The sequence below is a fragment of the Chinchilla lanigera genome, unplaced genomic scaffold, assembly GCF_000276665.1.
Source record: "Chinchilla lanigera isolate Chin_1 unplaced genomic scaffold, ChiLan1.0 scaffold00017, whole genome shotgun sequence".
In the NCBI taxonomy this organism is placed as follows: Eukaryota; Metazoa; Chordata; class Mammalia; order Rodentia; family Chinchillidae; genus Chinchilla; species Chinchilla lanigera.
In genome coordinates, this window is record NW_004955418.1 from 2,510,569 (window position 1) to 2,535,717 (window position 25,149).

General features: G+C 45.9%; 1 protein-coding gene across 1 annotated transcript in view; it reads left to right on the forward strand.

The window, feature by feature from the left end:
• Positions 1-25,149, forward strand: part of Reep5 (receptor accessory protein 5) — a gene marked incomplete at its 5' end in the record, with an annotated part of 35,547 nt that overhangs the window by 6,541 nt on the left and 3,857 nt on the right. The window contains 2 exon segments of the mRNA XM_005382341.2: positions 12,243-12,381; positions 22,805-22,973. Coding sequence (XP_005382398.2) covers positions 12,243-12,381; positions 22,805-22,973 — 308 coding nt within the window.

The following is a 25,149-nucleotide window of genomic DNA, read 5'->3' on the forward strand; positions in this document are numbered from 1 at the left end:
TTTTTTTTTTCTTTTTCTTTTTTCTTTTGAGAATCAGGTTGCCACCTTTCTGGGACTATCAGAGCTGGGCCTTGGAGGTCTGATATTTATTCAGTTTCTTTAGTCTTTCTCTTTCAGTGTTATGGATAAAACTCAGGGTAAGAACTCAGTGTGTGTGGACGATGGGCAAGTGCTCTACCATTGAACTATACCCCAGGCCCTTTTAGTTTTGAGATAACAATCCAGGGACAGAGTGTGTTTCCCAAGGTCACACGGAGGCCAGACTTTGTCTGGAACCTTCACTTCCTACCCAGGAATGTAAAAAACGTTGAAGCATATTTTGATGCTAATCTTGGAAAGACTAAATATGTTCAGAGTGCAGCCCTGGAGTCTATATTTAATTTAATATTTGACAACACTTTTGAAAGCTCACACCCACTTCAGTGATATGCTTCCTATTTTATTTTCCATGTGTCCTCACCAGCCCATTTTAAACTTTAGCCACCAGTACAAAGAATTTCATTGCTTTCAACTCCCCACGGCTGCTAGACACCTATGCAGCCTTTTATAAATAGACACACATATATCCCTAGGGGCTTTACAAATTAGTTTTTTAAGGTCCATACCAACCCTGTTACGTAAGTACTGTAATTATCTCTGTCTTTACAGAGAAGGAAACAGAACGGAAGTAAAGTAACCTGATCAGGGTCTCACGATTAGTAGGTGAAGCTGTATTTGGACCCAAGGAGCCTGGCATAGACTCTGGCGTCCCATGGGCACACACCATTTCCTTAAGTGGGAGAGAGATCCGGCTGTTGGTGTTATGTTTTTTCAATCAAATGATTCTGTCAACACAATACTTTTATGTGTATATTTTTCTTCTCTCAAATAAGGTACTGCCATGTCAATCATGTATCTGCGCACATTTGCTTTTTTAACATTAGCTAGATTACTAATAATTTCTTTCCCTTGTTACCTCCTTTATAGCTTTGAGTTAAGGCAGCGGCAGTCTTTACGGACAGTTGCAGAGGCTTGCCCTGTCTGACTGATGCACGCCCATTAGAAATAAAGACGGTCCACTAGTGGAATTTCTTGAAAGGATGCCACCTTGCCTGTACTTCTGGGTCAGGAGGCAATGAACTTCAAGGGATATGTCTGTCAGATCAGAAAGGGTAGTGAGGAGGTTAATTCAAGAAAAACTCTTGGAAGACTCTGACTTACAATACAGTTAGCCACGAGTACAAGCTACAGTGTCTTTTTTTGAGACAGAGTCTCACTGTACAGTTCAGGCTGGCCTCAGACTCAGAGGGATTCTCCTGTTTGTGCCTCCCACGTGCTGGGATTGCAGGGCAGGCGTGCGCCACCATGCCCGGCTGACAGTATCTTCTTAGCTAGGGAGTCACTGCAGATAAAGTGACGGTACCTTTTAGGGAACACAGGTTAGAAAGAATTACAGGGCACCCATCTAAGGTTTGCAGTGACAGCCTCCAGCGAGGTTTGTTACCCAGAAGAGAGTTTGAGGAAGTTGGCCGGCCCGGCTGAAGGAGCCAAACATGGGGCTGCGTAGCCAGGGGTCTGCAGCTGCTCAGCCTCCTCTGTTGTGCGTGGAGGATGTGTGTCTGGGCTTTCTTCCGTGACTCATTAATAAGGGGTGTGTTTGTTTGGGTGTGTGTTCCCAGGAACTGTAATTATCTTTTTATACTTTCTTCTTTTTCCCTCATGAGAGCTCAGGAGGAGATAAGTTTTCTACTAGGCTAGTTTCCTCTGTGTTCTCTGTTACCGTGCTGCAGAGCAGAGCAGAGCGGGGCCGTCCTTTGCCTTCTCTGGGTATTATGAAGCACAAGTACATGTGACCTGGATGATTATGCACTTTGATCCTGAATATAATTGGAGCCAGTACTGTAATCCTAGCATTCTGGGAAGCTGAGGCAGGAGGATCTATGTTTGAACCCAGGCTGGGCAACCTAGTAACTTAGTGAGACTCTTGAAATAACAAAGGGGTAGGGATGTATAGCTCAGCGCAGAGGCTCTGAGTTCAATCCCTAGTGCCAGAAAAAAGGGCATTCTGCAAATTGTACCTGAGGTAACACTAAAATCCTAAACATTTAAACATTTTACTTTTCCAGTTTGTACTGGTTGTGTTTTCACTTAGTATTACTACTAATATTGCTGGACTTCTTTTTCTCAAAGCCTCGAGCTTGTCACCAGCCCCTGCGTCACATGGCCACTCTACGCCCTGTGGCTTCTGATAGTTGGGCCGTGCAAGCTAGTGAGGATCACTTATGTGTGCAAGGTACCTGGACTGCTGTCTACCTCTTGTTGGGGCCTCTTTCATCTAGGAAAGGGCAGTTTAGGTCATTCCCCATTTAAGTGGTGAGACACTTGAGCTTAAGTTAAACTTCATTGATACCATACTCGACATAGATACTATATTTATAGAGCCATTGGTTTTATTGACAAAGTTGTCCCAGTATGATATGCCAGTAAATTTAACTTACTGTATGATATGCATGTTCAGTTGGTCGTTTGATACTAGAGGAGAGTGCTGTATTAAAAAGTGAAGGTGAGGCTAGGAACTTAGCTCAGTGGCACAGTGACTGCCTGGCAAGAGTTGAGGTCATGAGTTTGATTCCTGGAAACCAAAAAAAAAAAAAAAGTGAAGGTGCCAAGTGTTGTGGTGCACACCCATAATCCCAGCACTTGGGAGGCTGAGGCAGGAGGATCTCTGAGTTCAAGGCCAACCTGAGTTACATAGTGAGCTTAAGGCCAGTCAGAAGTATAAGTGAGACCCTGTCTCTAAAAAAAATAGTGAAGGAGCTTTTTTTTTTTTTTTTACTGTTTTTTATATTCATCTCAGAAAATATCTACCTATCTTTGTGTTACTAGGGATTGAACTGAGGGCCTTTGGTTGGGCGTGGTGGCGCATGCCTGTAATCCCAGCACTTGGGAGGCTGAGGCAGGAGGATCACTGTGAGTTTGAGACCAGACTGGGCTACAAAGTGAGCTCAAGGCTAACCTGAACGAACTGCACAGCGAGACCCTGTCTCAAAAAGACAAAAACAAAAAACAAAGAAAAAGAACTGAGGGCCTTTGCACGGAGATGCATTTCTAACCCTTTTTATTTTTCGAGACAGTCACTAAGTTGCCCAGGCTAACTTTGACCTTGCAGTCTTCCTGCCTCAGCCTGCACAGTGCTGGGATTATAGCTGTTTGCCTACACATTTCGCTAGTCTCTACATACTTAAGAAGCGTTTTAACAGCTAACTCTCCTGTGTGTTTTTGATTTTTGGCATCGGAGGGAATTGTATAATAAACAGGAAATAAGCAAGTTAGTTGTCTTATATGACCCATATTCTTTCATCAGTCTTTCTTGCTCCATTGATTGTGTCTTGTTTTGAAAGTGTACAGACTCTAGCATACAGTGGAAGATGTCTAACCTTCAGATCGTTCAGTTTTCAACCCTTTTTTTCCTCTGGGGAAGAAAAGTGTTTTTTTGTGGGCATGAAACAAACGTGTTTATGTTTTAAAATGTATAATAAGAGCACCCTTTTGAGTTTTCAGGAGCTGCTACTCCATCCTCTCGGTTTAGCCAAAAGCACTACCGTGGGTGGAGGGTGTGGTGGGTGGTTGTGGTCCGTGTCTGCTCTAACAGGAGGGATATAAACATTAGGGTCCGTATTCTTCATATTCAGACTTCAAAGAATCTACCTTGAACTCTGGAATATTTGTGATTAAACATTATTTATCACATTAAAAATAAAACAAAGCTCATGGACCAGAAGCAGATTTCTTTCTGTTCTTTTTTTGGTACAGGGGATTGAATTGAGCTACATCCCCAGTCCCTACCTTTTTTCTTTGTTTCCTTCTCCTCCTCTCCTCCCCCTCTTTACCTCCTTCCCCTTCTCCCCACTCCTTTCTTCTTTCTTCTTTTTCTTTTTTTTTTTTTTTGAAGAGGTTCTCACTACATCGCCTAGGCTGGCCTTGAACTTGAACTTGTTTTTTTGTTTGTTTGGTTTTTGTTTTTTTTTTTGGTCTTTTTGAGACAGGGTCTCAATATGCAGTTCAGGCCAGCCTTGAGCTCACTTTGTAGCCCAGGCTTGCCTCGAACTCACAATGATCCTCCTGCATCAGCCTCCCTAGTGCTGGGATTACAGGTGTGCACCACCACACCGGGCAGTAGCCTTGAACTTGTAATCCTCCTGCCTTGGCCTCCTGAGAAGCTGAGATTATAGGCATGCATCACCATGCTTGGCTTTTTTTTTTTTTAATGAACTGCTTTGTTGGAAACAGTGTCAGTTCCTGGTAATATAATTGATTTGTTAAAATTAAAGTCCTTATTGAGGGGTAGAGTTGGTTTAGTTGTAAACTCAGTGCTTTCAGGACCTTCTGTTGTTTAAGTTTATGTGACCTATAGTAACTGAGGCATTTCTGAACCATGTGCGGTAGAGGTCGTGTTCCTGGATGTGAGTATGCAGAAGTGTATTTATAAGGAGTAGATAATCCCAACTACATCACCACCCGGGCAAGGAACTTAATATTTATTTAAAATTATATAGATATATGTAAATAAAATATAGAAATAGAACATGTCAAACAAACAAACAGAAAGAAATAGAACATGTCAAATAGCACAGAACCAGGCCTTTTGTAAGTGCTCAATTCATAGTGGCAAATTTACTATTAGACAAAGGAAAACTGAATTAATCATGGTTTTCTCATTTTATGTCATTGAGATTTTTAATGATTTAAGGAAAAAAAATCTCCCAATAGTATTTTCTTTCACGTTTCCCCTCTTTATACGTTGTTTGTTTGTTTGCTTTTTGCGGGTCCGACTTGAGATAGGGTCTCAGGCTGGCCTTGACCTCACTCTGTAGCCCAGGCGGGCCTCAAACTTCTGGCAACTCCTGCCTCAGCTTCTTGCGTGCTGGAATTCCGGGCGTGTGCCACCACACCCAGCACTCTGTGCTTTGTTTCTGTTTTGAGACAGGGTCTTGCTGTGTAGTGCAGGCTGGCCTTGAACTCACAGTGACCCTCCTGCCTCTCTTCCCAGTGGAGACACAGTAGGTACTCAGCACAACCCCTGGCTCTTTGTCTATACTTAAATCAGCATTTTAAGATCATTGTTCAAAGAGCAATAAAGCAATACGAAGTCTTCTCTGAAGTTGTAAGACTGTGATGTGGCCAGTGGTTTTCCTGTTTTGGCAGAGTGGAGTACGTGTTCCTAAGCACTGGACATAATTGGACCAACAGTTTTTTCAGATTAAGTCAGCTTTTTACTTGTTTGTTTCCATGGCGATGTGCACCTCTGTGTAACCTGCCTCTGTCACCTCCTCCTTGGCGCCCTTTCCAAGCCGGGTGCTAGTGAGCTCCTTAGGGTGGGATCCGCTTCTGGCCTTGACTTTGGCCCTCGGGAATCATGCAGGTCTCTGGCGCTGCAGTCTGGTGCGGGGTCAGGTGGATGGTCACCATGTGAGCTGTGCTGGCTCTGACCCTCTGCTCGGGCCCTGCGCACTGCCGCTTCTCCACGGGGCGGGGCTCTGCCGTTCACGTCGCACCTGCCACCCAGCGACTAGTGGAGAACTTACAGTTGTGTTTACTTCTTTCATTTCTTTAATTTCCTAAGAAAAATAATAGCAAAGTAAAGATATTTGAGGCCCCCCCCCAAAAAAGATAATTAAGCCAGACAGTCTGATTGCCTATTAGGAATTACCTTTCAAGTGTTTCATTTGGAATTCAGGATGTAGGGATAAATACTTTAAATACTTTTAAATGAATTTTTTGGATTTGTCTTCTGAATTGTACTTTCTGAGGAAATTGACATTTTCCAGTTCAATAACATGAGAGAAGATGTTAACATACCCATTAAATCTTTCAGTCTGAGCTAATGCAATGTCACAAATGCTTCCTTCGCAACAATAGTTAAGAGAATGTAATGTCCATCCCAGTATACTACTTAACTGAGTTACTAATGGAAGGAGAAAATGTGCATAATCAAAGCCATGACAGGTATTCGTTTTCTTTGGTACTGGGAATCGAACTCAGGACGTTGCGCTTGCCAGGAGGGCGCTTTTGCTGCTGAGCTATATTCCCGGCCCCATGACAAATATCTAAAAGAAAAAGATATGTTTTCCCCATGTCTACTTTTCTTATTAGCTAGTTTTAATTTTCAGTGGTTAATAATAATAGGTATAATTTATAATAATAAATATTAGATATAAGTTGGGTAACTTTCTTTCTTTCTTTCTTTCTTTCTTTCTTTCTTTCTTTCTTTCTTTCTTTCTTTCTTTCTTTCTTTGTCTTTTTGAAACAGGGTCTCGCTATATAGTTCAGGCTGGCCTTGAGCTCATTTTGTAGCCCAGGCTGGCCTCAAACTCGCAAGATCCTCCTGCCTCAGCCTCCTGATTCCTGGGATTACAGGCGTGTGCCACCACGCCCGGCTGACTTCATTTATTGTATTTGTAAATATTTTAACTTCCTTTTTCTGCTCTGGATTGAACTCAGGGCTTGTGTATGCCAGCTAGGCAAGCAGCCTAGGCGAGCCTAAACTTGAACACTGTTGTGTTACATATGAGAAACAGAACTTCCTGCCAGGCGTGGTGGTGCCTCCTGTAATCCTGCACCCTGGAAGCCAAAGCAGGAGAACTGCAAGTTTGAGCCCAGCCTGGGCAAGTGACTTAGTGAGCCCATGCTTCATAAATAAACAGATGATAGATAGAGGTGGATAGGTAAGCAGGCTGGCTGGTTGGCTGGATGGTAACACCGTTCACTGTGAAGGCCCTGGGTCTAATGCCATCCTTGGGTGATCCTCAGTTCTTGTCCTTTCAGAAGACAGCAGCCAAGCTGTGAACTTGGCTAACAAGGGTGGAGTCAGCGGTGGCGGTGACTGTTGGCCAGTTACTTGCGTATCGGTGCCAGTTCTGTGTCAGTGTGGGTTTTGCGGGGGAGGGGAAGGAGAATGTTTCCACCAGCATTTGGATTTTTTTCCTGCTAGTTTGCAAACAGGATTGTTGGGAGCTCAGCTCATTCTTTCCTGCTGTAGCAGTTGAGATTTGGAGCATTTAGGGTTTGGGGTATAATTAAAAATCCACAGGTAATTCTCTCACCTCCTTTCAGCTTTATTAAATGGCCCTACACCCCCTGCTAACTTTGCTTAGACAGAAGCACTGGAGCTTTCTCTTCTCTTTTTAATCTCTTTCTTCCCTCCTTTTTGATAATAAATTACTCTCACACTGTCACCATTAGGGTTTACTGAGTGCTTCCCATGCGATGAGCACTGTACTCTTCATCACAGCACCACACGGTATTAATCCTCCTCGACAGCAGAGCAGGCGCAGCCCGGGGAGACTGCACAACGCGCCCAAGGTTAAACGCCGCTGTGTGCCGGAGCCAGGTGGACGCAGCCAGCTGAGGACGTGAAGTGGTGCAGAGCCCGATGGGCACTGAGAGAAAGGAAGGGAAGGCCCTGCCTATCCCATAGTAATTAGTCATCTTTTGATAATTTGTTTAAATAGTAAGTTCAAATGAGTCAGAGTTGTGTGATGGGCCTTATGACTCTCTGTATGAGTTTTTTGTTTTTGTTTTTGTAGACAGGGCATCACTATATTGTGCCAGGTTGGTCTTGAACTTCTAGGTTTAAGGAATATTTCTGCCTCAGCCTCCTAAGTAGCTGGCAGTAAGTAAGTGGGCTTAACCCTTGGAGGCCTTTTTAAAATGCTAAAGCACAACAGGTTGTATCTGACTATTGTTTGAGAAGTTTGTTTATAAGAAAATCATTAGCAGTTTCCTCAAGGGAGAAATTAAATGAGTATGTCTGATGTTCACTTTTGTTTTTAACAAAGCCCTAAAGAAGGAACTAGTCTCATAGGAGGAATTAGTTATAGAAAGTTTGGTGTGTTGTGCCCAGTGGCACACACCTGTATCCCAGCTCTCTGTCCTCTTGAGAGCTAGGGCCGAAGGATTCCAAGTTCCAGGCTAGCCTGCACAACTTAGCAAGGCTCTTACTCAAAATAAAATGAAAATGGCTAGGAATATAGTTCAGTGCTCCCTGGGTTCTACCCCTAAAACCGCTACACACATGGAAAAGGAAAGAGAAAGAAGGAAAGTCTGGGGATGCACCCTTTTTTCCCAAATACAAGTGTTCCCCTTTGTTAAGTGTGCTGTAATTCCGATACTTGGAAGGCTGAGGAGGGAGGCTTGCAAGACTGAGGCCAGTCTTGATAGCAGGGCTGTCTCAGGACAAATACAAATCTCCTCTGCCCTTTCATTATTAAAAAAAAAAATACATGCTTACTGCAAAGACCTTGAAGTTCTATCATTCAGTGCGTAGGATTAACTTTATGCAATTTGAAATAGAGTGTCTTTCTGGAGACCATTCTTGGTCTGTCAACTCACATTTGTCTTTTTTTCTCTATCACAGAATTATAATTTCCTTTTGTATATATTTCTGTTATCTTTTTATTTTTTGGTACCGGGAATCGAACTCAGGACCTTGTGCTTGCCAGTCAGGTGCTTGTGCCTCTGAGCTATATCCCCAGCCCTTTGTTACCTTTTTTGAAGGCTTCAGGATATTTAAATATTTCATTGCGTTTTTAAAAATATGTGAATTTGTTCATGGCTTCTGTAGTCTTTTAATGAGCTGAAGTTCATTTTGACGTCATTTTCCTCATTAAAGTTCATCTTCTTTGTCTATAAAATGTACAGCTTGAGCTAGTTCATCTCTGTGATGTCTGCGATTCCTGATCTAGACCTGCCTGCTGCCCCTGCAGAGTGGCCGGCTGTCTCCTGCACCCAGCCCTGTCTCTGCTGTCACCAACCCAGCTGGCTTCTTGCCCTCTGCTTAGGGAAGCAAAGCTGTCTCTGGACCATGGTCGATGGCTCAGGAGAGAACAGGGGAGCCAAAGCTCTGAGCCTCGGTGGCCAGGCTTTCAGTCAGAGGTGAGACAGTGGCAGTGCAGGCCCACAGCGAGGAGGACCACAGTGTCTGTCCTGTGATGCTGTCTGCCAGGGTCACTGGTGGCCCCGGGAGCACGAGGTGCACGAGGGAGAGACAGCAGGCCTGGCCTGAGCGGAGAGGGTTGCATTTGCTGCCTGCCTCTGCAGGACAGTTCCAGGGCCTCCTAGGCGTTAGCTAGGGACTGCAAGGACCCAGGGAGGTGGGTGTTTTAGCAAGCAGATACAGGCTTATAGATGAAGCATTTGAAATCTTAGCAAATGGTGTTGTTGAAGTGTTTTTATCTTGAATTCTTTTACACATTCAGAATGCTTGCTTGGTTGTAATATGGTTCCCCAGGTGTACAAGGAAGAGTGCATTGTTGGAGAATGACCCGCGTCCCCTCAGTGGAACAAGGAGGTCTGTGCTGGGCTGCAGTGGATAACATTTGGGAAACCCCAGTTTTGAGCTCTTCTCTCATCATGCTCCCCCACCCGTTTTTAAAAGTTTGAGACCGTATCTCAGTCGCTGAGCTGCCCGCTCTGGGCTCCAGCCTGCAGTGCTGCTTCAGTTTCCCAGAGTGCTGGGAATGTAGGCCTCTGCCACGATCCTTTTTAAAAAATATACACTTTGAACTATTTTAAGTTAAAACAATAGTTTAAAAATAAATTAAACAGTTAAAATACTTCACTAGTGTGAGAAATTGTATTGAAAATCTTTCAAAGAGAGGGGACACGAAAGTAGAAGGGAGGTGATTACAGGAGGTGGGGGAGGAGAGGGATGATGGGGAGAAGGGTCGAAATGTGTTGGGTGGATCCACAAATATGCCACATGCCAAAATGGAACTCCTTGCTCCGGTACATAAAACTAGAAGAAACAATATTTGTAGCCTAGTAAGGCTCTTTTGTCTTTTCCTATCTTCTTTCATGAACTTTGGTTTTCTATGAAGTTGTGATTAATGTGTATATTTGATTTTGAGTTTGCTTTTTTTTTTTAAGACAGGGTTTTGCGAAAAAAAAAAAAAAAAAGACAGGGTTTTGCTTTGTAGTCCAGGCTGGCCTCAAACTCACTATGCAGCCTAGGCTGGCCTCAAACTTGCAGCAATCATCCTGCCTCGGGCTCCTGAGTATGATTTTTTTTTTTCCTGAATGCAATTTTAAGTTCTTTAATTTTTACTTTTTAGTGTTACTATATAGTATTCCAGTATATTAACATGGAAACTTAAATTTTCATAGTTTGTTTAGTCGTGGAATGTCTTAGGACCTTAAGTGAAACTGGGTATAGGGCCTCACACCTGGAATCTCTGCCCTCTGGGCGGCTGAGGTAAGAGGATTGCAAGTTTGAGCCCAGTTTGGACAACTTAGTGACTTAGTGAGACCTTGTCTCAACATTAATTAAATGAATAAATAAATAGGCAGGCTGGAGATAGAGCTCAGTGTGAAGGTTCAATCCCTAGTAAACCCCCACCCTGTCCAAAAAAAAAAAAAAAAGACCTTAAATGAACTATAACTATGTACCCTCTCTGCCCACGATGACAGTATAAGAAATTTTTATTGTACTGATAACTTAAAGACCCTACCTAGCCGGGCATGGTGGCACACACCTATGATCCCAGCATTCGGGAGGCCAAGGCCAGCCTGAACTAATAGTGAGACCCTGTCTCAAAAAAACCCAAAATGGGGCTGGGGATATAGCTCAGTGGCACAGTGCCTGCCTGGCAAGCTCAAGGTCCTGAGTTCAATTCCCAGTACCAAAAAGCAAACAAATAAACAACCCCCAAATAAATAAATAAAAACTACCTACCTATAAATAGGTACAGCTCTACTAAACCAAGTAAAACACAGCAGGAAAAAGTTTTACATATAAAGGCTACACTGTGCTCATTCTGGGGTTAACATGCTTGCTAAAATTTGCCTTTGTCCCTCTGTTACATTAGCAAGCTTCTGTCTCCTTGGTTTACTGCAAAGTTATGATTAATGTGTATGTTTGATTTTGAGTCTTTTATTGCTACTTTTTAGTGTCACTGTATTGTGCCCTACTGTATTAACATGGAAACTTCTGAATTCATCTTACTAAAACATAGACCTCATTCACGTTATAAGCGATTATTCTACAATCAGCTTTGTTAAATTTATATGATTTTTGTTCTTAAAGTGAATTTTTTGCCTAGTCTTGAAGATCAAAGCAGCATTTGCCTCATCACCTCCGCCTTCCTGTGTCTTCCGTACGTCCTGGGCACCCATCTCGTCCAACTCTAACCCTTCCTCCTTCAGCTATTTCCCCCTTTGGTTATTTTCTTAAAAGGCACACGTCTGAAGGGAACACGTGTGCACATGGCTGGTTCTGTGAACCCTCCGAGGCTTCCTCAGCGGGTGACTCAGCATGATTCAGCAGCCTGCCTCTTTGGGGAGCTACTTTCACTGCAGTTAGATAGTTAATCAGCCTGTCTGTCTGTCTCTGTCTGTCGGTCTCTAGCTCCCTCTTGTTAATTTTAGTGCTGGGGATTGAACCCAAGGCTTCACTCATGCTAAGCAAGTGCTCTACCACTGAGCTACACCTTCAGCCCCATAAAATCCAGACATGTTTCTAGTTTATATTTTTAGTCCGGCTGAGTTATGACTACAGGTATATTTTAGGGTAGATTAAGAAATTGTGGAGCTTCAGGTTTAGAATAAAGAGATTTCTAGGACTGAAGGAAATGTCTGTGATTCAGAAGTAAAAGATTATTTAAAATTTATTCCCACCGATTTGCAGAATGCCTTTGGTCTAAGCGGGAGTTAGGGTCGGGAATGTCGCCCAGTGCTGAGGGGAGGAGGACTCACAGCCGAGGGTCACACAGGGACCATCTGGACTAAGTGGACGCTGAGATGCTGGTTTGCGTTGCCTGTTGGGCAGTATGTTTGTGGGTTTGGGCAGTGCCTGACCTGTGCTCTAGAAGGTCCTTGTGGGGCGCTCCCAGCCGCCCACGAGGCAGTTGAGTTACTAATGTGCACCGGAGCCCGAGGTACCTGAGTGCTCTCCAGGGCAGAGGAATCGCTGGAGTTGAACGGCTGGCAGCATGTCAGGGCAAGGTAGAGGCTCTAGCAAGCTGCACATCCATAGCGTCACAGCTGGGGCTGCTTTGCCTGGTGGCCAGAGGCCGGGGGAGGTGATGACAACTTGTTCTGCTCTTTCCACATTGCTTGCGTCTTCACGGTTCTCTTCTGCTTCTACAGATGCTTTTGCGTGCGTTTGCCTGAGTTTCCCATGGCGTTAGAGGACAGGCTGTGGAAGCATGTTGAACGTGTTCTCTGAGATCTCCCTAAATGCTGTGCTTTCTTTTGTTTCCTTCCAGAATGAAAGCCATAGAGAGCCCCAACAAAGACGACGACACCCAGTGGCTGACTTACTGGGTGGTGTACGGTGTGTTCAGCATTGCCGAGTTCTTCTCTGATCTCTTCCTGTCCTGGTTCCCCTTCTACTACATGCTGAAGGTATGTTGGCTTCTAGCCGCTGTTTTCTTCCACTTAATATGTATTTGCTTTGCTTTGCTGTGTACCATTAAAACTCCAGCTCAGGACCTGTGTGGGAACCAGTGCCTCAGTGTTGACATTGACGCTGTCTCAGAGTATAAAGAAGACAGGATCCAACGTCTAAGTTCCTTTGTATACCCTCTTAGAAAACAGCCAAAGCCGTTTGAATGTTCAAGCTGGAAGTGTTATCCCCTGAACGTTGCTGTGCCTGCCGAGGTCTGCATGTATGCAGTGCGGTATACTCTGATCGGAAGCATTGTAAGTGTCAGCAGGTCAGCAGTTATTCACAGCGCTGAGCAGGAGGCATTTCTGGAAGGAAGAGTCTCACTTCTTATGTAGGTTTGCAGAGAGAAGATGTGCAGCTAGCGCTCCGGGAGAGCCAGGGTAGGGACTTCGATGGGTACAGAGGTCAGCAGGCAGCACCTCTTGTCACCAGCGCGGGGGAGGTGGTAGGAAGTTGAGACTTCTTAATGGAACGTGTATGGACTTCAGACTGGTTCCAGAGGTGAGAAAGAAAAAGCTCGCACTTCTGAATGGATAGAGCGGTTCTTTGCACAAACGTGGATGCGCTGTCCTGAGACACTGTCAGGTGACCCGCGCAGCAGAGCTCTGCTTCCAGGTAGCTGGTATGATGTCACGATGCCTCCGGTCCTGGGCTGTGATTTGAACGAGCTGGACAGTGTGGTGTGTCCAGCCCTTGGGAGTTCTAGGGAACTCCCCTTCTTCTTCGTTTTTATTACTATTCTTTCCCTTTTTATTACTATTCATTTTAGTAAAAGCTACACATGACATAGTTTAAAGGTTCCATAGTTCTGCGAGGTTTTACATCCCTTCTGCATCTTCCTTAAGCTTCACTTCACTCATGGCAGCTTGTCACTCACGTCTGTGTCTGAGTACTGTGCTTGGCTCCGTGAGTTTTTGTGTTTCATGGATGAGCTCTTGATTCCCACTGAAAGACAGGGTCTGCCTCTTCTCTCCCTTCTCCCTGCCACGTGTGTGCAGCCTCTCATGGCCACATCCCAATGCATGTACTTTCAGATATTCACTGCTTACTAAATGGACTTGGAAAATGCTGTTCATTTTGACTATAGCATACATGTAGTTTGTTTGTTTGTTTGTTTATTTGAGATAGGGTCTTGCTATGTAATCCAGGCTGGCCTCAAACTCACAGTGATCCTCCTGCCTCAGCCTCCTGGTGCTGGGGTTATAGGCATGTTTCACTCCTCTCGCTGTAGTGTTCTTTTTAGTTCCCCTGCAACTAATAATAATTGTTATATATTCAAACATATTTGTAGCATACTCACTATTTCAGTTTGTCCTGTATATCCTGCATGTTTGTGTACTTACTTTTAACATATGGTTAACAATCTATTTTAAAATTCTTGGTCACTTCTAATATTTTTACTGCTTTCAGAATCTGTAGTTGATTATGTTGTTTTTCTTCTAAAGTGGTTGTACACATCAAATCTTACTAGTTTGGCCTGCAAACTCATTTTCCTTCAGGGGTTTCAGATGCTGTGCCAGGCTGTGGAGCGGAAGGCCACACCCCTGCCATGCTGGGCTCCTGTACTGTGGGTGGTGGGTGGATGAGCCCCGAGTGGGGCGCAGGGGAACCCCACTCAGAGCGTATCCTTGTGCTGCAGAGGGGCCAATTCATAACTTCCTCCAGCCCCTGGATCCCCAGGCCTGGGCTTTGCCTCCCCTTGCCCTCCTCCCTCCTCCCTCCTCCCTCCTCCCTCTCCCTCTTGGTATTCACAAGCCTGACCACAGATTGCAGCAGGGGGCAGGGGCAGTAACTAGTCCCCACCTGTTTTCCTCAGCACCTTACAAGATCAGCAAACACTTCTATTCCCAAAGCTTTGATTTAAAAAAAGTAAATGAGAAAGTGTTTAAATTTTGAGCTATTGAAGTAAGAAAAATACAAGTGATACTATGAAAAAAGATTTGATCAATTTCTATAAACAAAGCATAAACAAAGTTAACACGACAGACCAAGAGGATGTATTTAGCACGCTCATACCAAATAGGAAACTCCTACCCTGAATATGCAGACATTTTTCCAAGTAAAATGGGCGCAACTCCTATGTAGATACTTCATGGGAAAGAAGAAACAGGGACGCAAGTGCAGGGGCGGAGGCAGCTGCGCCTCAGGGGTGGAGGAGGACCCTGTGTAAGACAGGTGGCTGCGCCAGCAGCCCTGGCGCCGCGACAGCCGAGGTGGGAACCGTGCCGAGGAAGAGCCCATCAGGTTTGCCAAGCCGCGGTGATGCCGTTACCAAAAGTGAAAGCAAGGTGTGCAGAATTTGAGAAAGACACTGAGGGACTCACACCCAAAGCTGCTGAAGGAGGAACTGATGATATTATAAGCTTTTAACTTCATTAGAAAGGAGCTGCGTCGTTTGGAGCAAGGCTTTTCCTTCTTGCCGTCGCACAGCACCATGACTGCTGCAGAGGTCTTGCTTAGTATCGTCTTAATGAGGGTCCCGTGACAGGTTTTGGGGTTGTGCCCAGGCTCATAAAGTGGAGTACAGTGCTGTGGTTTATTTTATTTTATCATTATTATTATTTTTTGAGACAGGGTCTTGCTATGTAGTTCAGGCTGGCCTTGAGCTCACTTTGTAGCCCAGGCCCAGGCTGGTCTCTAACTCACAATGATCCTCCTGCCTCAGCCTCCTGAGTGCTGGGATTACAGGTGTGTGCCACCACGACTGGCTCATTTTCTAATTACTTGTAGATGCCTCTAGATTTTTTGTATAATTGTATCATTGATAGATAAATTTCTTTTTTAACCTAAAAAAAGAAAAAGAAAAAGTCTGAGCAACCAGGAAACCTCTCACTGGTGATCTGGGAAATGTGAGTTCAGATAGTGCAGTCCTGTATTTGGTCACTGCACTGAGGGGTATTTTAAAGATTGAAGGTGCCCAATGTTGCCGAGTGTACAGGGGAGTGGCCACGGGTGTGAAGCTGTGAAAGGGCTGACTCTGCTGTCACCGGGAGCCAGCGGCTTGAGAGACACAGTGGTAGGAGAGGAAGGGGCTCATTCACCACGGGCTGGCCCACTGGACAGTGAGTGAACTATGCGGCAGCGTGGGTGGCCTTTTCTGGGGAATAATATCTCGGTCCGGAGGGTGATACTGCGTGCAGGGATGTTCACTGGTCTTGAGGAGGCGGAATCTGTGTGCACCTTCTCTGGGGCTCGAAGTCATGTTTCCTGTGACTCAGGAAACATGGCTATTTAGAGGTCTGTGCGCCTGGTTTTCCGCTGGTCTCTGCTCCTCACTCTCACCGCTTCCTTTGAATTGGAGCCTTTCCTGAAACCTGGAAGAGGGAGTGAGTGCGTCCACTAACTCTGCAGTCAGCCCTGCAGACGTGCAGGGGGGAAATGTCACTGCAGGTACTGTGAGAAGAAGGAAGAGAGGAGAAGAAAGAAACTTCCAACTTGGAGCAGCATCAGTAGTACTGGTGATGAGTAAGGGTAGGGTGACAATAGCCTTTTACTGGACCGTTCGACAGCTTCTTGTTGAACTGAAAAGTGACACACTAACACCCCTGTCCTAAGGAAATGTTCACAGCGTGTAAAGGCAGCCCAGAGATATTCACTGCAGCAATTTTTGTTATAAGTAAAAGGAACCATTGAAGGTTCCATCAATAGGTGAATGATTAAATGACTAGTGTAGAACATGCATACAATGAAATAGAATGAAACAGATCCATACATATATAGCAAGTTTCACAAAACTCATTAATTATGAAAAATTATACATCACAATAGTGTGACCCTGTTTGGGTAAAAAGGTGAGGTGAATTAAATTTTAAAAAATTAGATGACAACATGTCCAGTATAGATCGCTTTTATCCGCAGAAGGCGTTCTAAGACAGTTGAAGTATTTTCCTTTCCAAATAGATAAGACAGTTGATCTATGGGAAGATTTCAAATTTCAAAGCTTGCTGGATATTTTTGGTGTGTTTTGTTATTCAAAGACCTTTTGCATGTATAAAATATCTCATAATCTGTAATTAGGGTGTAACATTTTAAACATCTGATAACTTTGAAGCCTTTAATGGGACCATGTCTTAGCTCTGACCTCAGTGCAGCGTCTACTGGAAGGAGCTTGGCTGTTGTCCTGGGCCCTTCTGCCTCTGCAGTAAACAGCATCCCGTCAGCAGAACTGCTAAACTTCTGGGACATGAGCAACCTGACTTCTCTGCTCCTCCTGGCTACCTCTACTAATCAGACCACAGATAGGAAGAGAGCCCAGAATAAGAGACCATCACTGAACTGTCTGTTTGTTTTGGAAGTACATTTTAAAAATTGCTTTGCAGCAAATTTTCTTTCATAATAAGGTAAAATGAGTGCATCCATTAGAAGTCTGCAGCTTCACAGCGTCGTGTGTCAGCAAGAGTGAATTACTGTGTGTTCCAGAGAGATACAGGACTCAAGTGAATTAAAAATTGATGCTGGCAATCAAAATGCTTTCTTCCTGCATTAGTGGCATTGTGAGTGGCTCCCGTGAACAGGCTGAGAACAAGTCTGAACTGCAGATTCTGTCCAAGTGTTAGGAGAGTTTCACGTATTAAGGACTAGCATAGCTCTTACCTGTGCCGTGCGGCAGTCACGTAATGATGGTGTGAGAATGTGTAAAAGAGAGCTGCAAGCCTAGCAGTTTAGCTTTTGCAGAATTGCTGTTACATTAGTCAGCTTTCCTGGTGCAGGGGCGTCATGCCTGACACCACCTTGAGGAGGAGAGGGTTACCGTGGCTCACAGCTTCGGGGGCTTCTGTCCCTGCTTGGCTGGTGCCAAGAGGAACACGGCAGAATGGTATGGTGGCACAAAGTGGCTCATTCCTGCTGGCCAGGAGGCTGAGCAGGGGAACAGCGCCAGTGAGAGGTGCACCCTCTGAGCACCTCCGCAGTGACCTAGGCTGTGCACAGCTGTGGGCCAGTTCGTTGACGAGTACGGTGCCCCACAGCCCTGTTGTCTTTGCAGGAGGCTCTTAACCCAGTTGAGTGGACATCAGAATTAACACAGATACTGCTAGCTTTTTTTCATTTTTATACAGTGGCCTAGGCTGGGCGTGGTGGTGCACGCCTGTAATCCCAGCACTTAGGAGGCTGAGGCAGGAGGATCGTTGCAAGTTTGAGACCAGCCTGGGCTACAAAGTGAGCTCAAGGCCAACCTGAACTGCATAGGGAGACCCTGTCTCAAAAAGACAAAAAAAATAAAGTGGCCTATAGAATTGAGAACAGTAAGAGAAATCAAAGGCCAGGCCTCAAAGCATGTGTGAAATAATACACAGTGTATTTAGCTAGAGACTGGCTCACACACGTCTTGCCTGAGCTTTGCTGAGCTTTGCTTTGCAGGCTGTCCTTGAGCAGAAGTATTAGAAAATACATTTAAAAGCCTTTCTTCTTTTTTTTTATTTTTTATTTATTTTTTGTCTTTGAGACAGGGTCTTGCTATGCCGCTCAGGCTGGCCTTGAGCTCACTTTGTAGCCCAGGCTGGTCTCAAACTCACAAGGATCCTCCTGCCTCAGCCTCCCTAGGGCTGGGATTACAGGCGTGTGCCACCATGCCCGGCCAAAAGCCTTTCTTCTGATTGTGAAATTTGTGTATGTTTCCTTAAACAGTTTAAGTTTAGACCTGTGTGTGCCAGATTCCGTTCTAGGTTTAGGGAATACTTTGGTGACTGAAGCCCTTGCTATTATATTGTTCACAATTGTTGATGGGGGTCAGATAGGGAAGACAACAACATTTGTAATCCTACTATGGTGAACGCCTAGTAGTCCTCCTTTTTCTGTGCAAATGTATTGATCTGTGTGTATAAAGATACACAGAAACATGTATCTCCCTTTGCCTTGTGTGCTCAAAACCACATGCAATATGTGATTCATCTTCAGATTAGCAAGAGTGTTTTCTCACATTTCTGGATATTCTTTGACATAGCTATCCAGCCTTATAATTTACCTACTTCTCTGTTGAGACATTTAGGACATTGGTCTTGCTATTATAATTTTCCAGTGAGTATCCCAGTATCTCGTGTTTTCTCCCATTTAAGTCATTTTCCAGATTTCTAGAGCAAGTTAACTCTGGTAAGTTTAGATCATGATCCACAATACCATCTGTGCTCTTCCTCCCTTTGTCAGAGCATGGTGTTTCTCTTTTTCATCTTTTTAGGAGGCAGAAAAATAGGGAAGCCCTGTAATATGTTCTTTTTGAGCTTTCATTTGTGCAGGCTGAGCAGTCCCCCAGTCCCCAATAAGATGGGGTCTTGCTGTTTCCCAGGCTAGCCTTCCCAAGGTCAAGCGGTCCTCTTGCCTCAGCCTCCCAAGTACCCAAGATTGCAGGTGTATGCCACCTTGCCTGGTTTGAACACTCTTCAGTTTAGCCCATCACTATTCTTGTAGCTATATTGAAAGTGCTTTCTAGGACTTACGGTTTCAGATCATGTTATTAGAGCATAGTAAGTGTGGAAGTATATTTTTTTCTAACTCAGTTCTGACCAGGGTAGTCCCTGTTTGCCAAACATATTCCTACCCTGGAAATACTTTTTCAGGGGGAAAAGGTTGAAATCACAGACAGAATTGTCTGGCCCATTGTGATTTACACATTCATTGTGCCAGTACTAATAGTCAACAAGAATTAAGTTAGCAAAGCATGCACTTGCCGACAGGCAGGTTGTAGGGACCCATGGGAGAACTGTCAGCAGGCGCTTTGAGGACAGCTTGATTAAGAGGACAGCCAAATCTATATGGGTGACTGTAATTAACTCAGGGTGCTCCTGGGCTGCAGAACAGTGAAATAGATTAGGAAGGGGGGTTGTAAAAGCTGGCAGCAGAATATCACCTTGAGAATTGAACAGTAGTTAACTTTATTAATAATATAAGTGATTTCACTTGAGAACTGGAAAGTGCTAAGGGTGTGGGTAGAAAGCAGTAATTATTTAACCATCTCAAGACAGTAGCAAAGGGTACCAGGAAGTAGTAAATTAGTAGTCCGGCATGTAGCCAACGAAGTGACCACATGGCAAGGTACACAGATGCAGATGCTCGCCCTGGCCCTGTCTGGGAGTCTTGCCTTAACTCGTCCAGAAAAAAACAACCAGCATGGCTGGACTGCCAAAGGGTTGGCAGCTACGTAAACGTTTCAGAGGGCTGGACTTGGTAATGCTACTGCTAATATACTTTCTTCAAATACAGGAATTGTGACCTTCGTAAAACCCTACAACAGAGAAAATGCACCCTCAGGCTGAGCTGAATAGTCACAGACAGACCCCGCTTGCAGTTATTGATCCAGTGAGTCCTGCTCACTCCGCCTGGATGCTTGCAGTTCTGATGTGGGCGTCCATCTGTCTGTCCGTCCGTCCGTAAGGATCCATTCCTGCGAGTCAGGCGATCGTGGAGGAAGCCAGTCAGGGGCCACTTGTTTGCGCAGGGTCTCGCTGTGTCGTTGAGACCGGCCTCCCGCTCCGGGGCTCAGGTGCCTCCGCCTCCCAAGTAGCTGAGCTCGCCTCCCTGTGCCGGCTCCTTTGTTGCAAATGAGAGAAGTTTACATGTGTCATGTGTCACCTAAAACTACCAATCGGTTTCCTATAAAGCATAACAAAAATATAGAGATCTATACAGCTATATACATTCATGTAGCAGACATATTGGGATGTTAGATGTTAAAAACATTTAACTGCTCTCAGATATTTAATATAGTTGGTGGGAAACTTGCTCTTTGACTGTATTCCCCTTTGCCTGTTTATGCTCTTCAGAATGTCCACAAGGAGTTCTGGTGTCTGTCCGAAGTGCACCCCAGGACTGTCCCTGCTCCAGCTTGGATAAGGCTGACGTCTGCACAGGGAGGTGGTCTGCAGGGCCCACTGTAATTAACCCGGCACTGAGCAGAGGAAAGGGAGGTGCAGCTAGTAAAAAAGTCACGTTGTTCTCATTTTGTGTTAAAGCAAATGTGCCACTCCGAAAACCACGGTCTCTCTGGCAACATCTTGGAGTTTACTGAGCTCTGCTGCGGGCCAGACCCAGAGCGGCTGGAGCCGAGCTGCCGGGCGAACTAACAGTAAACATGGATGCTGCATGCAGACCGAGGTAGTCGGAGGCACCCGCTTCTTGGCCCCGTGGACAGCAGAGGGTCCTGCGGGCACTGCGAGGGCAGGCGGCCTTGTGCGCTTGCTTGTTCACGGCGCGATCTCACTGCGCACTTCCCGAGAGCTGCCCTCTCCTGTGGCCACACTTGCCCTTCCTCTGCTTCCCTAACGCCAAGCAGCCCGAATCCGAGGCTCTGCGCCCAGTACCCAAGGGCTGGGAACGGTGGCTGGCTGCGGGCTTGAAATCATAGCTTGGAGAGAGGGCGCGGTCCACTGCATTTGGTTGGGGGCTCTGCTGAAGAAAACGGGCTGCCTAGCTCTTCTGGTGCAGACGTGCTCAACCTTTCGGGATGTACAGAGGGTTTCACAGCTTTTCCCCCCTGTGGTGTGATTTTGGTGTCCGTGATTAGGGGCTTTGTGGGGTGCTGCAGGAACCTAAGTGCGGGGCTGTGTTCGCTGCAGCACTGGCAGGCACTCAGGGAAACTTGGGAGCTGACGATGGGCCCAAGGCATCCCTAGGACCCGAGGGGGCTGCTTGCGTAGAACCTGACACAAGGCTGGGTACAGGTGGCAGCCTCGATGTCAGCAGAGACAGAACATTGAGCCGTGGAGCTGGCTTTGTAGACCCAGATAAAGACAGTATCAGCTTTTCCACTTTAACCTCCAGGTTTTTAACGCGCCTATTATTATCTTCAACCATCAAGAAAATCTTCTCAAGCAGCGCCTCGGAGGGGTCTGAAGTCTTCTGCACTTTTGCGCTGGGCGGCTGGCAGATCCTCTGGGAGAGCCGCCGGAGCACCTCCTCCACGGTGTCCTCCAGGCTCCCGGATGCCTCGCCGGCCTGCCGCACCCCTGCCTTCCTCCTCGGGGCCTCCTCCATCCTCCTCGGGGCCTCCTCCATCCCCGCGAGCCGCTGAGGGGCCTGTGACTTGGGCGTGAGAACAGCAGCGCTAGCCTTGAAGGAAGAGGAAAGCCCGTGAGGGTGGACAGGAGAACCGGGGTTTGTCCTATAGCTGTGATGGTCACTAACTCTGCTTAGGTCACTAATTAGGTGTTTTGTCACCTAGTTTTGTTTGCATATTTACATATTGAAATGTGTATATTACTTTTATATGTCATTACTTTGGATTTCATTTCAGGTAGTAGAAGACTTGCAAACTATTTAAATATTGTTGGTTTTAGGATTTGCTTTTACTCCACTTAAAGCTAATAAGCTAGCCTGCTGCTGTCTGTGGTGATAATGTGGTGCAAGACACAGTTTTCTTGCAGCAGTCACAGAGTCTTTACTATGCTAATACATCTTCCAAGGGTTTTTTATTATTTGACAAAATTGTAAGTGGTAGGTTGTTAAATTTCAATTAATACCTATTTTATAGAAGAGAAAACGTACTAAAAGCGGTTAAGTAACTTACCCAGGTTTGCAGAGCTATTATGGGGTGGAACAGAGTAACAGTGTCTTGGAGCCCATCTCTTATCCTAACTCTCAGGGTCCCCATTTGTAGCTAGCCACCATAGCGCATGCCTGTATCTGTACTCAGGAGGCCGAAGCGGGAGGATCACTTGAGCCCAGGAATCTGAGACCAGTCTGGGAAACAGTGAAACCTTTCCTTGCCGGCAAAAAAAATGGATAGATGTGTGTATATGTGTGTGTGTGTGTGTGTGTGTGTGTGTGTGTGTGTATGACTTGTTTGTAGCTAGAGAAATATGTTCATATCTGTAGATCAAGATTTTTCATTTGTATTTTGTATTCTTACTAATTTCAAGTTTGATGTAAATTTTAATACCTCTATCAGAAATTGATAACTATAGATTTAGTTGTTTTAAATCTGTTTTTTAAAAATTTACATAATTATCAAAATATAAAGTTACAGGGCAGGGGATTTAGCTCAGTGGCACAGTACCTGCCTGGCAAGCACTAGGTCGTGAGTTTGATTCCTGGTACCGGAAAAAAAAGAAACCAAAAAAAAAAAAACCCAAATATAAAATTACAGACTTATAGAAGACTATAATTACATATTTCAAAGAAATTTTAAGTTCAGGAATTTAATATTACTGTTTAAGCCATCTTGGGAGTTGGTGGTCGTCTGATACATCTTACAACTATAAACTAAGAAGCGGCCAGACCTAGTACGCTTTGTCTTTCTTTTCCCTTCTCAGCTTTTCCTTGCTAGCTCATTAGTAGTCCTCTTTCTCCTGTCCGTCTGCCGTGGGCCTGCAGACAGCACTGGTGATGCCCCCACTGGATCGCTGCCCCCCAGCCCGCCGCCCCTCTCACCGGCTGTTCTTCTCCCCACAGTGCGGCTTCCTGCTGTGGTGTATGGCCCCAAGCCCTTCGAACGGGGCTGAGCTGCTCTACAGGCGCATCATCCGCCCGTTCTTCCTGAAGCACGAGTCCCAGGTAGACAGTGTGGTGAAGGACCTGAAAGACAAAGCCAAAGAGACCGCAGATGCCATCACTAAGGAAGGTGAGGCCCAAGGACAAGGTGGCCCGTGAGGTGGAGCAGATGGGAGTGTTGGGCTCGGGTCACATGAAGCCTTCCTGGCCGCCTTGTCCTCCCAGCTCTCCTCAGCCCAGCGCCAGGCCACGCAGGGACTTCTGTAGCAACAGTGTGCCTGGCTGCCTTCACCTGCCTCTGGTTCCTCCTTCCTGACACATTAGCGCAGCGTCCGGCAGCATACTAAGAAAAGTGACTCCCCTACTGGAGGCAGAGATATTAGAGTCATGTATTTACATAGAAATATCTCTTTAAATCCGTTCAGGTCGACCTCTTTAGTGTGTTGAATGAATGGTTTCTGTTACAGGGCCAAAAGAATACTCTCTCAGTTCTTTTACTTGACTCCTTCAAATATTTATTGAGGTGTTTAGTATGGGCCAACCGTGTTCCTAGCACTGGCAGTCAACCAGAGAGACCGTGCTCCCTGTGCTTACAGTCCAGTAAGATTAAAGTATGACACGGTACATTTATCAGGTGAGAAAAAGCAGACAGAAGCACATTGAGGACCAGGGACTACAGTTACAGTTTTAAACAGGGAAATTAGGAAACCCTCACCAAGAGGCTGTGCTGAACACAGCAAAGAAAGCAGCAGTGGGGAAGAATGTTCCAGAAGGGGCTGTACATGCAAAAGCCCCAAGGTAGGGGCAATGAGAAAGTGATCCGGAGGGACAGGAGGAAGAGACCAGCCAGAGAGGTGGGGGCAGAGGCCGGGCGGCGGCCGCACAGTGCGCTGTAGGCTTCTGGCTTTGTGTGTGAGACAAAGTGCTTTCAGAGCATTTTGAGCAGAGGAGCAGCATGCTCTTCCCTGTGTTTTGACAGGATCACTGTGATCACTGAACTGAGGGTGGATTTAGAGGTGGAAATTGGGAGACCAGTTAGGAAGTCACCCCACTGACTGGCTGGAGAGGGTCGCCGCTCGGTTTATAGCAGTAGCAGCAGGGGTAAGAAATACCAATAGGATTTCCTTGTGAATCAGGCCTGGCATCAGAGAGAGAAGTCAGGGCTTACAGCAAGCTTTTCAGCCTTAGCAGGTAGGATGATAAAATAGACGCTGAGCTGGGGAAGACCAGGTAGTACAGTTTAGGTGGAGGAAGATGTGGAAATCAGCACAGGACATATGTTTACATTGCTTATGAGATATCTATATGGGGTAGTCAACAGCCAGTTGGACGTAGATGTCAAGAGTCGAAGAAACAAGCCAGGTGCGGTGGTGCAGGCCTGTAATCCCAGCACTTGGGAGGCTGAGACAGGAGATTTTCTGTGAGTGAGGCCAGCCTGATCTACATAGTGAGTTCAAAGCCAGCCTGAACCATGGAGCAAGACCCTGTCTCACAAAACGAAACAAAAGTTGAAGAAACAGCTCTGGTTAGGAAGATAAGTCATCAGCCAAGCGGACCAATAGGGAAGGGCCACTTGAAGCCAGACGTTGTGAGTGTGGTGTCCCTGGAGCCAGGTGAAGGTTTCAAAGAGGAGGAAGTGACTTGTGCCATGTGTGGACTCGAAAGTAAGTAAGGACTGCGCAGGACAGCAGGACTTAGCATAAGGAAGGCGCTAGTGATCTTAGAAGACGTGGGTTTTTGCAGCCTGAGAACAAACTCCTGACTTCTCCCAGAGAAGGGAGAGAAGGCCCGAGAGAACATAACATCTGCGGGGCGGAAAGGGCAGGGCTGGGTAGAAGAAGGAACTGTGGTCCTGAGAAGTTCGGAGCTTCTTCTTAGGGTGGGAGCAGCGAGGCCAGCCTGACCTGCATGGTGAGACCGTAGCAAAAAGACAAGAAAAAAAATCCCCAAGAATCCAAGTAGATTGACATTAAGGGTTGGAGATACTGGTTAGGAGCGAAGGTCTCCCTGAGTCGGAGAGGACTGGGACAAGGCTGGCGGGTGGTATAATCCGATGGTGAGAGTCCGAAGGTGGCAGTGAAGCAGACAGACTGGCAGTGCCTACCAGATCTCCAGACCCGGGGCTGCTAGGGTCACAGGAGAAAAAGCCACCTGCGACTTGAGCGAGGACTTCCTTGGGGGACAGTGAGGTTCTCTGGCCGCAGGAGGGTAAAGGAAACTTTCCGAGGTGAGGATGGGCCGGAGTTCCAGAGGGGCTCTGGGCTGCGAGATGGCAGCGCGGGCGGCGCGCGTGGTTTTGGGTGTGC